The sequence below is a fragment of the Hordeum vulgare genome, chromosome 3H, assembly GCF_904849725.1.
Source record: "Hordeum vulgare subsp. vulgare chromosome 3H, MorexV3_pseudomolecules_assembly, whole genome shotgun sequence".
In the NCBI taxonomy this organism is placed as follows: Eukaryota; Viridiplantae; Streptophyta; class Magnoliopsida; order Poales; family Poaceae; genus Hordeum; species Hordeum vulgare.
The window spans coordinates 617831312-617846674 of NC_058520.1; the positions used below are offsets into that span (position 1 = coordinate 617831312).

A 15363-nucleotide genomic window follows, 5' to 3' on the forward strand; every position below is an offset into this window, starting at 1 on the left:
GCCTTGTTCAATATCTCTAAATCAGATAATTTTAGAATTGAAGGAGCATTATCAATAACCATACCTGTAGTCATTTCAGCGTCTTGTATCTTGGCAGCCCTCATGGCACGACCCATCGACATATCATCTACATCAGGCTTCTCCTGAATCCGCTAACTGAAGCATCGATCATCCGCAGAAGGATCAGGAATCCCACCAAAAGAGACCACATCCTCTTTGGAAAACTCATTGATAACATTCCTTGTTGTCGCGCGTTCAACATAATGCTGATCAAGAGGGAGTCAAAGATAGGATTATCAGATATAAAAGAGTATATTTGTTGCTTACTGTTTGAAGAGTGATTGTCCTTGCAACAAGACGTTGGCTCATCACTAACAGTATTAGGAAAGGGGAGAGAAATCGCCTCCTTTGAGCACTCCTGCTCCGGCAAAGAATCAGCCCTCATGGCCGACATCATGTGCTTTTCCTTCGGATCAGTAGGGATATACAAAGTCGAATCTAGTCTAGGTGTGGCTGCAGCATTTATGTGCTTCTCCTTCAAATCAGGAGTAATAGACAAGTTCGAATCCCCTTTAGGTGTGGTTGCAGCTTTCTGCATATTATCCTGCTCATTACCAAACTGCATATTGGAACCCCTCACAGGTGAGGTACCAAGGGTGACAGAGCCCTCCTCATCAATCGGCTGTTCAAAAACCTTTGCATCAACATCCTCTCCTAAGCTTGACATTACCTGGAACGAACCAAACCTTAGTTCAGCCATATGCGCATGAGAAGAGGACGGAGCACCCCCTGTGACACTCGGTTTATCAATATTAGGCAAGGATAGGCTGATGTTATATGTTGGTGCCTCGGGATGCTTATCCTGATTAGCATCACCACGATCTCTATCTCTATCCTCGCCATCAGCCATGTGTACATCACCATCATGTGGTTCCTGATGGACCACCTCCTCGACCTCCACATCGAGAGCAAAATCTGGTATCTGCTCAATGTCAAGCACCATCACAAGCAATCTGGCAATCCCCCTTTTACAAGTAAAAGGCATATCCACTTTCTCAGTCTTCCCAATCAAAGAACCCAAGCTCCATACAATAAGGAAATCATTAAGAAGTATCTCTGGAATACCTGAAAATCTGATCCACCTCTTCTGTAACTGAGTACCCTGTGGTGCCGGTTTAATACATTCCTCAAACTCAAGTAGACATTTGCTCCCACTGACCTTACTAACACCAAAAGTGAGTAAGCGTTGTAGGTCTTCTCTTCTAGGAAACTCCACCTGATAGGAATTATCATCTACTCTTATCGGATCCCAACTATATGTCTCAGAAACAAGTCTTTTCATTTGTTGAGAAACTTGTCCGGCAGACAACTCACCATTAGTAACTTTTACCATACCCATCCTTGAACTCTCAAGACGAGGAGGAGCAAGGACAGAAGAAGATCCTTGCGTCTCAAAGAACATTAGTTTGCTATGACAAACCCCATAGATGTTCATGATTGGCTTGGGAACTAGAAGCAATGGACATGCTGCATCCGTATGTCCAAGCTTCAAACAGATGTCACATAAGATAGTTGTGCAATCCACCACGAAGTGCCCCGACACCCCACATCTATAGCACGTAAGTTTCTCCTTCTTGCGAGCAGCCTTATTTGCTCGCGCCAATTCCATGTCCTCAGAATTTTTATGCTGCGAAGAATCAGTGGTGGTATTATTTTTCTACACCTCCCCTCCGATCGATGATGAGACTTCCTTCCACATCGGACCAGAATTATTTCGACCGAAGTTACGAACTCCGGCACCACCTCATTGCCAAAAGTTATCCCCTCTAGCACCTTCAACAAAATTCCCTTCCGGGGGTTGAAAAGGGCGATGTCACTGGTTTCCTCCTCCACCATGTCCCCCTCCTGCATTCCAGTTCGAGCGGCTGTTGAAATCGTTTCATTGATTAGGGTAGTTCATGTACCCCTGATGCCCACCGCCACCTCTGTTTCCCATGGCTGCAGGACCGCCTCTTCCAGTATGATTGAAGCCACGCCCTTGTTGACGTTGATCACCCGCAGCAACAGGGCCTCCTCTACCAGCAGGTTTATGACCCTGACCCTGGTGATCCCGCTGATCAGCAGCATCAGGTGGCCGCTGCCCTTCTCGCAAACCCGCAGGCCCAACTTCTCCGGCTCCCGCAGCTGCAGCAATGGAAGACGTCGTCTCCCGTTCCGCCTGCGCCGAGCAAGCAGGAACATTAGGACGAGCCGCCGCCATCGTTTGCAAGGAAGGGATGCGTCGAGCTCTCCCAGATTGAGACGGGAACCCTGGCTTTGGATGGGATAAGACTCCAGGAAAAACCCTAGCCGATCCGTATCCTATCCCGACACTTCCTTCTGGATTTTTTTCATCAGAGGACATCGATCGAACCTTCGGTTGAACTTGTATCGTAGCTAGCTGGGCCTTATACCCAGCCGCCACTTGTTCAAAACCCGTATTATTTGGCCCATCTTGGCACATCAAAAATTTCAAACGTTCTGCTCTTCCCTCTCGGATATGGCAATCCGATCGGATCGATGTGGCCACCGGCTGCCGTCCTTTGACCGCCGACCGCCCGTGTTTACCCCTAATAGGCTCATTTTTGCACTTTAGAAAGAAATCCGCTAAGGTTATGGCTGGTAAACGCACCTTTGGGAGAGGCCCCTTCCATGGCTTAATGGCGTTCTGAGATGTGCGCCGATGAACACCCCGCCGGACTACCTCGACCTTGTCCTCTTCCTTGTCCCCTAGGCCATTCCAGGCTCCGTCAGCCAATGGCACAAGACCATCAACAGATCTAGCGATTTGATCTTCGGAGTGTCCGACAAGAATTGATTCGCAGACTATACCAGATGGTGTTGGAGATGCCGCCGTGTTCGTCTGCACCTCCTCCTCGTCAGATTCGTCATTGGACAGTGACCAGAATCGACCACCAGTTTTGTTGGCAGGAGACGATCCCATTCCCAGGCTGGGAACCAGGTTGTCGCAGCGAGCAGATCCCCTCCCGGCCGGCGGGCAAGGCCGGCGCCGGGCCTTGCACCACCAGTCACCAGAGAGGTCACCCCAGATCGCCAGACCGCGATTCTCGGGGTGTCAGTTTCCTCGTGGTAGATATATTGAGGATATATCAAATATCTAATAAAAATCATTCTCAAGTTTATTTTTTTTGGTTGGAGAAACAAAGGAACAATCATGTGCACAATGAATTTTGTCTTTTTCTCCCTCCTCCATTCTCATATGAGAACATGTTATGGTTTTGTCTTTTATGTTTTCCCAAACCAAAAATAAATGTGAATCAAAGTTTTGAAGAAACGTCTATTTTCCAGATATTTCCCGTGCTGAATTGGTGCATGTACAATGAATAATTTCAGATCTTCACACAACAGAAATTTTCACTTGACGTGTGGTCATCAGGCTGAGCATACACTTTTCATGTTGTCACTATGATATACAACATTGCATAATTCTAGATGCATTTGGACCTTCTTTCTTGAATCTTTCCATAGCAAATCTCGTTGCGATCCAGTGAAGTGTAGTAATAAATCATGGAGGCAACTGTCTACTGCATGTTGGGTTGCATGGGTACTCGCAGTCAATCTCTTTCACTCTTCGGCTACTTCCACAATGCCAATCTCCTACAGCCTCTGCAATTGTCTGCTCAATAAAATAGTGAGAATCCAAGCAAAACCGCGGTGAATCACACAACACAGATTCCTCACACTTTTTCTACCTTATTTCCAAGCCTCGGGGAGAATGGTGAATTCCAAGAGGTGTCATTGACCGTTTGGCAGTGAGTGAAGCATGAATCAATGAACAATCCCCATTTCTCTTTATGTTCGACAACCTTCAATGCATCCACCATCGTGTTCCTGAATCCTATCGATGCAGGAGCAGAATATTATTTGTTTTGAGAAACAAAGAAGGCATGGTTCTGAGTGAGAGAGGAAATATGAATGGATTGACAAGACAAGCTTACCGTTAAGGAATTCCATTTGTGTGGAATTGCAGTTCCGGATATTTTCTTTGCAACTCAACCATGACTTATCAGGAGCCAACGAATCCGGTATGAGAACATATCGTACCTATGGAAAAGAATCATGGATAAATAAATGAGAAGGCGAAGAACAAGATCAGGAAGAAGAAGATTTCAAAATACCTGAAATGAATCATATGCGGAGTTGAGAATAAACATTGGGCTGCGGATGCTCTTTATAAGCTCAGCGGGGAAGAAACACTAGGGGCAATAGAGTTACCAACGTAATATGATGACATATGTAAGTGTGGGAATTAGAACGAAATAGACAAGGGAGAACTACCTCTTTTGGCTTCTTTTTGGCAAGGCAGTCCTTGGGCAACACCTTTCTAAGATTCTGCAATAAGTGTAGCAAATAAAAAAAGAGGGGGAAAGAACTCAGTGGCATTTGGTACAAAGTGGCATACATTACAAGAAATTTTGCAATGTTCTCGTGAGTGTCGTCACTGACTAACCACATGAAAAAAAACAGAGTTGTAAAAGGCTTGATCTAGTAGTCATGTTTTACAGAAGTACACAAAGGATAAGGTGATCGGAAGATCTTATTTTAAAGTTTGAAGCATGTCCAACAGCTAACCTGAAGTTGAACAACACCATCAAAGACAGACCAAAAGGTCCTTTCTCCAGATATATCCTTTCTACCAAACAAAAAGCGGTACTTCAGTTCACGTACCGGTACTTCAGTTCACATACCATGCTAGTGGATTATATTTAATATCAAGAGTCTTACACGTCAAGAAAAAACCCAGCATCGGCAAGGCATTTAATTGAAACCTCCCGAGGAAATTTTGCACTAAAATCATCGCAATGCAGCATCGTGGCTAGACCACCAGCAGAACAGCCTGTAAGAAGAGCCTGAAATGTGTGGAAATATAAGTATTTTCTTTTCTTGTTCACGTCTAATGTTTCGTCTAAAAACTATATGAACTCAGCAAATTAGATATGACCTGTGTAGCATTGCCAAGTCCCTTTTCCATGAGTTCATCAATAACCGCTTCATAGATGCGCAATCCTCTGAAGTAAAGTGTACTTCCATCCTATATCATCATCAACAGAACATCATTTCAAGCAACCAAAGTAGCAACATCGTACCAGTATGCAGAATAATCACCTGCGCTTGACCTTCTGCATCCCCAGAAAACGATCCCCCGTCGCAGTAGCGCACATACACTTTGTTCCAATTGTAGAAATCTAATTGGACACTAATATAAATTAGTGCAAGGTCCAACCAAACAGGAAGAGGAGCAACTTGAAATTATGGGCCAGATAGAAGGGGCTGGTTTGAGGAGAGAAGCGTTGATGATTACCAGGATTCAGTTGCTGGTCACTGCCTAGGATCCCGGCAAACAATATCGGTTTCATGAAGTTGGATGAACCGAGACCGAGACTGGAATTTCTTCGGCTGGAACAATCCTGGACAGTGCTGCACCAGCCTCCTCCCTGGGTGTTTTTCAGTGGAAAAATATACAGTTCAATCAACTAATTGCCCTGCCTTGAATCTAAGTACTTTACAAGATGTTCCATCTTTTTTTCTGAATTAGATGTTCCAACCTTTTTTCGAATTAGATATATATAGACACGTTTTAATGTGTTTATTCACTCATTTTAGTCCATACATAGTCCATATTGAAATATCTAAAGCATCTTATACTTGTGAACAGAGGGAGTGAACATGAAAATCATGTACGAAGGCATAAACAAAAAATGTGGTTATGCTTAGTTAAGAATATTGTAAGATCACGTCATCAACAGTATGGCATTTTTTTTTTGCTGGTGGCTAAGGAAAAACATAGCAACATACAGAGAGTAAGACAATGGGTGGATGATACTACCTACCTGTAGATGTATGAGCCAGTTGTTCGAGCCGTCGCCGGAGCCTCTCTGCAGGTGGTATCCCGGCGGGGTCCCGTCCAAGCACACTGAAATCAAATTAACCTGAGATCAACGGACGAAATGCTGGACGGTACAATCTACTTCTTCCGTCCTGAATTACTTGTCGCAAAAATGAATGTACGGAGAAGTAATTAATATAGTGCGACGAACGACTGGAAGGCGGAGTACCTGCTCCCTTCTCCTGCGCACCGGCAAGGAGGGTCAGGGGGACTGTCGTCTCCAGCCGCTGCGCGCGGAACAGCAAAGGAGGGAGAAGGCCGGCGGCGGAAGGTAGCAGCAGGAGCAGGACTAGCGCCGAGAGGCCCCATGCACGGCAGTCTCGGCCCTGCTCTGGGTGAAGGAGGAGCTGCTCGGTCTGGGGTGTCCTTGGCTCCATGGCCGTCAAGGACAAGAGGGTCGGATCACAGCCGCTGCTGCTGCTTCTTATGAAATATTGATGCCCCATTCGTCGTATTCCCCGTCTTCCATTGTAATATAAGTTGGCGCGCTGTTAAACAAATGAATGGGTGCCAAATTTTCTTACGTCCAAGATTCGATCACACAGATTGCAGCATCTACGTCATCCCCATTTACAAGAACTGACTATATAATTGTATTTTGTCCTTCTTTTTCTCCATTTTCCATTTTCAAGTTACAGTGGTCACAACCGGAACCGGCGACATTGCCGAGTACAGGCCAGTTTGCTCTTTGAAGTCTGCACCTGAAAAATGCATGCATCCATTTTATTAAAATTCACAAAGGCTTTATAAAGTCATACCCATACATTAATACCCCGTAAAAAAAAGGCATACATCAATAAGTTTAAAGCTACCATCTCGATAACATCTGTCGCTACTCCAGTGAAGGAGCCAGCTCACCCACACAAAAGGCAGTAAGGCACCCAGCCAGCGGCCATTTGCCCATAGAAAATGCTAATCACTTCATGTTTAGTGCTGTAATTTCTATGATGACTTCTGGCGGGGTTTTTTTCTCGATTTTGATTTTTTTCGGGGGGCACCGAAAATCCGGTTTCCGGAAAATCTTGAAATTTTTGGGTTTATTTTGCCCGGATTTTTTAAATGAATTTTGAATTTGAACGTTTTTCTGCTTCAAAATATAAATGATTTGAAGCCTCGCTAAACACAACCAAGTACCTGTTCGAGCGGTCAGCGTGTAGTTCCCTCAATTTTTTGATTTACCACCACGACAAGCGAAATCTTCTGTGTATGTACCGTACTGGCTATGGTGGAAATAACATAGATGTTCAAAATTTTCGTTCGGTATTCAAATTTTTCGGTGGGTAGCGAAAGCGCCGATTTTTGACCAATTTCCGAAAATACCGACCGAGAAAAAAAAACTGTCCTGAAGCCCGATCGAGCCCGGCCAATTCTCAAGTTACATTGTTCACGAAGCAAGATGTTGGTTCCACCTTCGTCCTCGGTTGTGGGAAAAAGACTACTGGATCCAGCTTCAACTCTGGCTGGTTCCAGCAAGATCAGAACACATCCCAACACGACGTCTCCAACCGGCCATGGAAGCTCCGGTGCCTTCCCTCGGTTGTAGCACGGGGATGGCAGCGGCGGGACAGAGCGTAGGACGCGCGGCCGCTTGCTGCAAAGAAGGGGGAGGAAGAAACGGAGGAGCAGTATGTACGATGGGAGAAGAGAGAGAAAGAAAGAAAGAAGATGCGGGAGGTGGAAGAAAGAGGGGAGAGACAGCATAGATGGGGGCCCCGCATCCTATGTGTCGCTAGTTGAATCGTTGGGAGGGTGCGTGCGTGGATTTCAGCCGGTCGGTCGTATCGAATCATTTCTCTTAAATCTTCCGGCAAAAGGCAATGGTACCTTCTTCTACGTTCTGCTACATCTAAGTGGCTTCACACACATTTTTTTTACGTTTAAACCAATGTTCCCGCGTGTTGAAGATTTGCTCCGACATGATGGATATCAAGATAAGATCACACAGATAGCACCATCTATGCCATCCCTATTTGTGGAAGGAGTGCCTAAGAATATCTTCCCTCCTTTTACTATTCTCAATCTACAATGTTAGGGAATTCTCCTTTTTGTTTCTCGAGATGAAAGCTAACTATGAATTGAAATTTGAAGCAGTCGTTTCGTAAACTAATTAAAACAACTCAGCTCCTTATTTTCAAAACTCCACATGCTGATTTGGTGCTTTAACTATGTCAATACAATACAACAACAAAGCCTTTGAGTCTCAAACAAATTGGTATAGGTAAGAGAGTTGAAACCCATAAGATCTCAAAAGTCAAAACCAAGTCATGGTTCTGGCACGTGAGCATCATTTGATGTTTTAACTATAAATAACTTACCTTTAGTTCTCATTCGATGAACATTTTCATTGGGCGCATTCTCACTTGCAGACCTTAATCGTTAATAACAGGAAGATCAAAGTCATTACAAATGTCCACATCAAAACTATCTGAAACAGGGTCCCAGAATTTATAGCTTGAAGATCCTGATTATTATTATTTTCATGCATGATGAATATTATTTTCACTTTGATGACCAGTACAATATGACGATTGCTGCCCCCCCCCCCCCTTCTTGAACCTTTACTTAGTAGATCTCGACACGGTCGAATGCAGTAACATCTCGTGGAGGCGGTAAACTATTGCATGTTGGGTTGCACTGATACTTGCAGTCAATCTCTTTCGCTCCTTGGCTCCTTCCAGAGTGCCAGTCTCCAACAGCTTCTGCGATGGTCTGCTCCAAAAACATGGTGACCAAAATATATCATTACAACCAGGATATGGTGCATCAAAGATAACATGGGTATGCAATGTGATATGGTAGTCATTTGTTTAACTCCATGCCTTATTTTCAAGCCTCGGGGAGGTTGGCGAATGCCAAGAGATGCCGGAGAGGGATTGGCAGTGCGTGAAGCATGAGTCGATGAACATGCCCCAGTCCTCCTTATCTTCGACGACCTTCAAGTCATTGACCATCTTATTCCTCAATCCTATCGATGGAGAAGAACAACAATTTAGTGTTTCATGAAACCGAAAAACCTTTTGTGCTGAATGTGGGAGGAAAAAAAGAAATGGATTAACAGGCTAAGCCAACCATTGAGGACTTCAACTTGTGTAGAGTTGCAGTTTCGGATATTTTCCTTGCAACTCAACCATGACTTGTCAGGAGCAGATGAATCAGGTACAAGAACATTTCGTATCTAGCGAAGAATCATGAACAAGACAGTGAGAATTCTAACACGGGCACATAAAAACAAGAAGAAATTTTGAAAATTACCTGCCATGAATCATAACTAGGGTTGAGAATAAACATTGGGGTGCGGATGCTCTTAATAAGCTCTGCCGGGAAGAAACACTAGGAGAAACATTATTTCAGCTAAAGAACTTACTGACATAATTTGATGACAGGACAATGTGTGGGAAGCAAATCAAATTATACAATGGAATCTTACCTCGGTTGGCTCCTTGTTGGCAAGGCAGTCCTTGGGCAACACTTTTCTAACATTCTGATATAATTTAGCAAAAAAATGAAGACGAAAAGAACTCAATGGCATTTCGTACCAAATAGCATCAATCGCTAGGATAAAAATATATTGCACAAGACTAACCACATGAAAAAACAGAGTTTTACGAAAGCTTGTTCTTGTAGAGAAGTACAACAAGAATTAGAAGATGACCAGAAGGCTTGAATATAGATAAGACATGTCTGTTAAAGTTTCAAGAATGTTCGGCAGCTAACCTGGAGGTGAATGACTCTATCGTACAGAGACCAAAGGGACCTTTTTCCGGATATATCCTTTCTGCCAGAAAAAAGTGGTACATCAGTTCAGGTGCAACGCTAGTAGATTGCATTTTTTTTCAAGAGCCTTACTCATCAATGAAGAACCCAGCATCCGCAAAGCATTTAACTGAAACCTCCTGAGGAAATCTTGCACGGAAATCATCGCAATGCAGCATCATGGATAGAGCACCAGCAGAGCAGCCTGTAAAGAGGGCCTGAAATGTGTAGAAACATGAGTTTTTTTTTTTTCATTTCCGCTGCTAAGCTTATATTAACCCAATAGATTGAGTATGACCTGTGTAGCACTGGCGAGTCCTTTTTCCATGAGTTCGTCGATAACTGCTTCATAGATACGCAATCCTCTGAAGTATAGTGTGGTTCCATCCTACATAAGTACCAACAGAACATTAGCTGAAGCAACCAAAACAGCGCATACATCAGACAGAGGTTCAGGAAGAAAAAAATCACCTCTGCTTGAGCTTCCGCGTCGCCAGAAAACGATGCGCCATCGCAGTACCGCACGTAGACTTTGTTCCAGTTGTAGAAATCTGGTAACACGCCGATTGAAATTAGCGCAAGGACATGAAAAGAGATGGAACAAATAGGTAGTGGTCACTGCAAGAGAGAAGCATTGGTGGCTACCAGGATTCTGCAGCTGATCACCGCCGAGGATCCCATTGCCCATGAACCTTATCGATCTCATGAAGTTGGATGAACCTTGGCTGGACAGTCTGCGGTCGGAACATTCCTTGACTGTGCTGCACCAGCCTCCTCCCTGGTTCGTTTTTAATTGGAAAACACATGCATGAATGTCAATTAATCAACTAATTAAATACCAACTAATTGCCAGCTGCCTTAAGTCTACTTGCTAAGCGTCCCCATCATGCATAATTTATCAGGCATGCGCCTTTTTATAGGAAAAAAACTAAGAGATGGACAGAGGTACATGTGCTTGATGGCAACAGAAGTTAGAGAGGCACATTTTGGTCATGAAATTTGCAATATATTTTTCAAAAGGTTACAGAAATTGCATCTTTTGAACAAGTCATCAAAAAATACAAAATTCGGAAGAGGCAAATAACATGGGAAGATCATCCCATCTTCAATCTGAACTTTTTTCTTGGTGGCGGCTAATTTGATTTGCCCTGACTCAAGAAAAAGGAAAACAATAGAGCAATATTATAGAATAATTGATGGATGGTACTTGTATGTACCTCTAGATGGACGAGCCAGCGGTCGGCGCCCTCACCGGAGCCCCTCTGCAGGTGGTACCCCGGCGGTGTTCCGTCCAGGCACACTGAAATGGAACCAAACTTTTCTCAGCAAAATAAAAGGAACCAAACTAACTCGACATGAATGACGCCGCTGTAAGGTACCTGCGCCCTTCTCCTTCGCACCAGCGAGGAGGGTGAGCGCGACGCGGTCCGTCGATGGCGCGCCGAGCAGCGTACGACGGAGGAGGCTGGCAGGGACCACCACCAGCAGCAGCAGCAGGACCACTGCGACCGATACGGTGACAGCAAGCACCCGTGCCGGACGTCGACGGTGCTGCTCATGGGGAAGGAGGAGCTGCTCGGTGACGGCGGACATGGCCGTGCCTAGCAAAGTAAGTGAGGGAATGCTCTGCTCTGCTAGACTTGAGCTTCTTATTTCTTTCTCTCATTGTGTTCTGCAACATTGCCGTTTTAAGTAGCCAGCAAGTGCAAGCAGGCAGCTGAACAGTCTGCCACTGATGTGACTTGATACCAATAGTGTCGGAGATCCTGCTGCGGCTAAATTTCATGTTTTCACCCTTTTGTGTAACTTGATTCAGATCTAACCCTACTTTGTAAAAAAAAATGGAATCCGACCCTTTCCTTATCGTCATGAACCTTGACGGTAGGGTATACCTACCGCCGAGGTCTATGCGATAGGAAACTTGGCAGCAGCCTATACAACCCTATCGCCAAGGTCTCCGACGGTAGGTGTAAAGACTCACTGTGTCCGGCACTTCAGAAAATTTTATGGTAAGACGTGTCCCCCTTACCGTCAGGGAGCTTGACGGTGGGTTGTTATACCCTACCGCCAAAGACATTGACGGTAGGAAAAAGGTCAAATCCCAAAAAATTTACAAAATAAGGTCAGATTTGGATCAAGTTACACAAAAAGGTCAAAACACGAAATTTAGCCTCCTGCTGCTGCTACTGAGACTGGTCACTGATCAATGAACAGTGGATACCATTGTGATAGGTCAGGACCATTGGAGCCAAGATGAGATTGGCATAAGGATTTAGCCAGCCCGACTCAGCACCCATCTCAAAAAGAGGATTCAATTATTCTCAAATCTCATCAGTCCGTGCGTGGCTACAAACGTGTAGCACACTACACTGCTTGCTACTAATAAAGGATGCCAGCCAAAAAAAAGCTTGTATAGAAAGGGCATCTCGTCTCATCTCACTCACACAGCCTGGATTTCTCTTATTTATGTACACCAACCGTATCTATCTACACCTCCTCTAGGGTCCGGGGTCCCGAGCCACCGTCGGTCCTCATGATGCCTCGGCGGCGGGGAAACACGTCCGTGCCGTGGCGATCTCGTGTGGGAAGCTGCTTCCGCATTTCGGCTCCTGACTGTTGAAGGCGCTGTAGTCCAGCACCTCGGCCTCCTCCACTTCCCCTAAGCCTAGTTCGTCAGGCGAAGACGGCCTGAGGAGAAAATGTCTGTCAGCGTACGATGATTTCACATGCATGATTCCCGGAGCATGGAACCAAAGGTAGTAATACGGAATGTCTATGGTCTTACCCGGGCACGTCGAGAGCAGGCGGGTTGTGGGCGGCGTCGTGGAGGGTGCTCTTCTTGCCGTTGCCGCGCGACTTCCTCTTCTTCGGCTTTTGTTTCTGCTTACTCTTGTCCTTCTTCCTGGACCTGGAGCGCTGTTGGTTGCTCTTGAGCGTGTGGTCGACCGAGGTTACCGGGGGGTCGTACACATCTGGGGCCCAGTTCACGCGGCGGTTTTCGGTTGGCGATGCTTCTTTGCCGCTTCTCTCACGGCCTCCTTTCATAGCAGAGACGAGAAGCCTTGACGTCGACTAGACAGAGAATAGGAAGGCAATATGTGTAAATGATCCAAAGTCAGGCAAGGATTAAACTGCATTATGGATCAGAAAAGCTGCCACGGTTACAGTATCATCTTATCGTGAAAGCCTAGTCTAAATGTACCAAGACCTACAGCACCACTACAGCAAGGTAGAAACAGAACTGAACTCAGAGCAGTTTCGTGATCAATTTAACATTACATGTAAGCTCATTCAAATTCACAACACAGATTGATGGACCTAGACAGCTGGACACAATAATACGTTAGGCGCAACAAATAGTACGTATAATTGGCCTGGGAACTGAAAATTAAATGGCATGGTCACATCAAACAAGGGAACTTTGGAAATTCCAATGCAGATATGTGAAACATGTTTCCCAAGAGGTTAGTAATACGCCACAACATATTACCACTGCCTTTTGAATTTGCTAAACATTTTTCACCTACAAACATCAATGTCAGGATATTATAGCAAGAATACCCCTCTTCCTGTTGCCCTTCCTATTCTCCATTCAGCTAGTTGCTACAGCAGACCCGAAAAACCCCTTTTCCGTTCATAGAGATACTTTCGATAACAGAGTACGCTTAAAGCATTGTGGGCATAGCTCAAGCAAACACAGCATAATCTAACATGTTGAACTCACCGGAAAGGATGGCGAGAGCTCATAAGTAGAAGAGGCCTTTGGTTCACTGTAATTGGAGATTGCACGGGAGTTCCCATCACCTCCTTTGCCTCTCTTTATTCCTGAGCTGGAAGAACCTGCGATATTCACTTCAGTGTCCAAAGAACCAGCATCCCTTGCTTGTTTATGACCTCCCTCCTGGTTATTACGGAGTTCCGCACAAGAACCTAGAGTCTGCCCAGCTAGAGGAAGTGTCGCCTCCTCTAGCAGAACCATGTCATCCTTGCAGACAGAAGAGATACCGTGACCCTCCATCAGCACTATTTCAGAATCACAAACCAAATCACCCATGGAGTCGCTTGTCGCTGCAAGAAGGCAGTTAGATATTAGTGGAATTCATAAAAACTACAGATCATCAATTGATAAAGTTATGGTTGTCATGAAAGCGTGACGGTGGATAGGGATCTCTTTGCATGTTTCAAAAACACAACCAAGGGGTCACAAGAAGCAACGGGAAGTGGCAGTGGCCGGTCAAAATTCTGACCAACTTGTCATTTGCAAGCAAGCACTAGTAGAAAACAGGGCTTTGGTTTTTACCAGATCAGAGCAACAGTCCCTGTCGACTTATGAACCGGGACTAATGCGTGCATCAGTCCCGGTTCGAGCGGCCAGGAGGCCGGTCGGGCCTCGGCAGGCACCAGTCCCGGTTCCAGCCACCAGCCGGGACTAAAGGGCCTGGCTCATGGCGCAACCCCTTTAGTCCTGGTTCGTGTCTGAATCTCATTTGTTGAGCAAATTAAGTAGCTTCGTCAAGGACGGGCAGTAGAGATATTAGCAAACCATGCTCCACTGTCTCAAATACGAGAAAACAACAAGGCAAACTAAATAACAGGTAGTACCATATGAGCGGATAACAAATCTGTGAAACTACATATCATCAATCGACAAAGTTTGTGTTTAATTCAAAGAGGAGATTAAGTACGTAATAACCATGTCCTGCTAATTCAAATCCCAAAAAATAACAATACAAATGCCATCCAGTAATACAGATACGATATCTGTGGATAACAAATCTGTGAAATGCCTCTACTAACCCCACTCTACTCTTGCTCTAGGGGGCATCGTTGCATTGCCAGAGAGAGATAAACAGCCCTATCAAATGATGGATCATCTTGCTGTCTACTGTGTAGAAGATATTACCAGCCCCGGTTCCCCGTGGCCTGTCTACCTTGTGAACTGACCCCGGCTTACACATTGGACTATCATGGCCGGCTCACTCTGATCCTAGAAACAAAAAGGGCGTGATCCCTGGCTGGTAATAACCTGAAATGCTGAGCAGAGGTGGGTGGAGTCGGTCGCCGATCAACTGAGCCCGCGGATGAGCAGATCCGGTCCGCGGTAGTACAATCCTGGGGATCGAGAAATGCCGCTACAGGGACTAGCGAGGGAGGGAGAGGGGGTTAGCGTAGGGGAGGGGAGGGAGTTAGGAGAGGTGGGGGTGCCAAGGGCGGGGGGTAGGGGAAGGGGAAGGAGGCTTGAGCCGGGCGTCGCCCAAGGAAGAAGAGGGTGTGGCCCCCGGCACCGGCCGCATCGTGGCCGAGCCGGCGCGCGGGGATCCGCCGCCGACGCCGGAGGGGCGGCGGCGGTGTGGGCGAGGGGAGGGGAGACCGGAGACGGCGAGGCGAGATCTGGAGATGGAAGGTTCCGTTGGTTGGCTTGTGTTTGGAGGATGGAATGGAATGGAATGGAGGACCGAGGTTTGTTCTGTCGGGGGGAAATATCTGCGGCGATGGGACTTCACTGGGCTGTAGACGCCGAGAAGCCCTGCTCCAGATCCAGGCCCGCTTACTTGCTTACCATTTTTGCGAGCAGCAACTGGTCACGTTTGAGCGTTTCCTTCTAATTTTGTTTTTTTATTTTCTTCACGCATTTTTGTCTTTTTTGAGTGGTTTTTTTCCGA

At 45.7% G+C, this 15363-nt stretch overlaps 3 protein-coding genes across 5 annotated transcripts; all 3 read right to left on the bottom strand.

Annotated features, from left to right (window-relative positions):
- Nucleotides 1-3345: 3345 nt before the first annotated feature.
- LOC123445724 (pectin acetylesterase 5-like) lies at nt 3346-6354 on the bottom strand. Of its 2 annotated transcripts, XM_045122753.1 has the most exons (12): nt 6117-6354; nt 5892-5974; nt 5363-5495; nt 5167-5246; nt 5003-5092; nt 4786-4910; nt 4633-4693; nt 4339-4392; nt 4179-4256; nt 3999-4104; nt 3753-3898; nt 3346-3676 (listed from the first exon to the last, which is right to left on the bottom strand). In XM_045122753.1, exons 1-12 carry the CDS (start codon nt 6322-6324, stop codon nt 3566-3568), a joined length of 1275 nt encoding a protein of 424 aa, XP_044978688.1. In that variant the 5' UTR covers nt 6325-6354; the 3' UTR covers nt 3346-3565. The 2 variants fall into 2 exon arrangements, with proteins under 2 accessions (XP_044978688.1, XP_044978689.1); XM_045122754.1 differs by lacking the exon at nt 4179-4256.
- A 1986-nt stretch (nt 6355-8340) lies between these two features.
- On the bottom strand, nt 8341-11372 carry LOC123445722 (pectin acetylesterase 5-like). The gene is made up of 12 exons (XM_045122747.1): nt 11080-11372; nt 10918-11000; nt 10346-10478; nt 10172-10251; nt 9999-10088; nt 9794-9918; nt 9662-9722; nt 9375-9428; nt 9200-9277; nt 9017-9122; nt 8767-8912; nt 8341-8656 (listed from the first exon to the last, which is right to left on the bottom strand). Exons 1-12 carry the CDS (start codon nt 11291-11293, stop codon nt 8510-8512), a joined length of 1317 nt encoding a protein of 438 aa, XP_044978682.1. The 5' UTR covers nt 11294-11372; the 3' UTR covers nt 8341-8509.
- A 624-nt stretch (nt 11373-11996) lies between these two features.
- Nucleotides 11997-15125, bottom strand: LOC123445725. 2 transcript variants are annotated; one of them, XM_045122755.1, is made up of 4 exons: nt 14727-15125; nt 13425-13768; nt 12486-12772; nt 11997-12388 (listed from the first exon to the last, which is right to left on the bottom strand). In XM_045122755.1, the coding sequence occupies exons 2-4, from the start codon at nt 13752-13754 to the stop codon at nt 12232-12234; spliced, it is 774 nt and encodes a 257-aa protein (XP_044978690.1). In that variant the 5' UTR covers nt 13755-13768; nt 14727-15125; the 3' UTR covers nt 11997-12231. The 2 variants fall into 2 exon arrangements, with proteins under 2 accessions (XP_044978690.1, XP_044978691.1); XM_045122756.1 differs by lacking the exon at nt 14727-15125 and adding an exon at nt 14001-14540.
- Between the last annotated feature and the right edge of the window lie 238 nt (nt 15126-15363).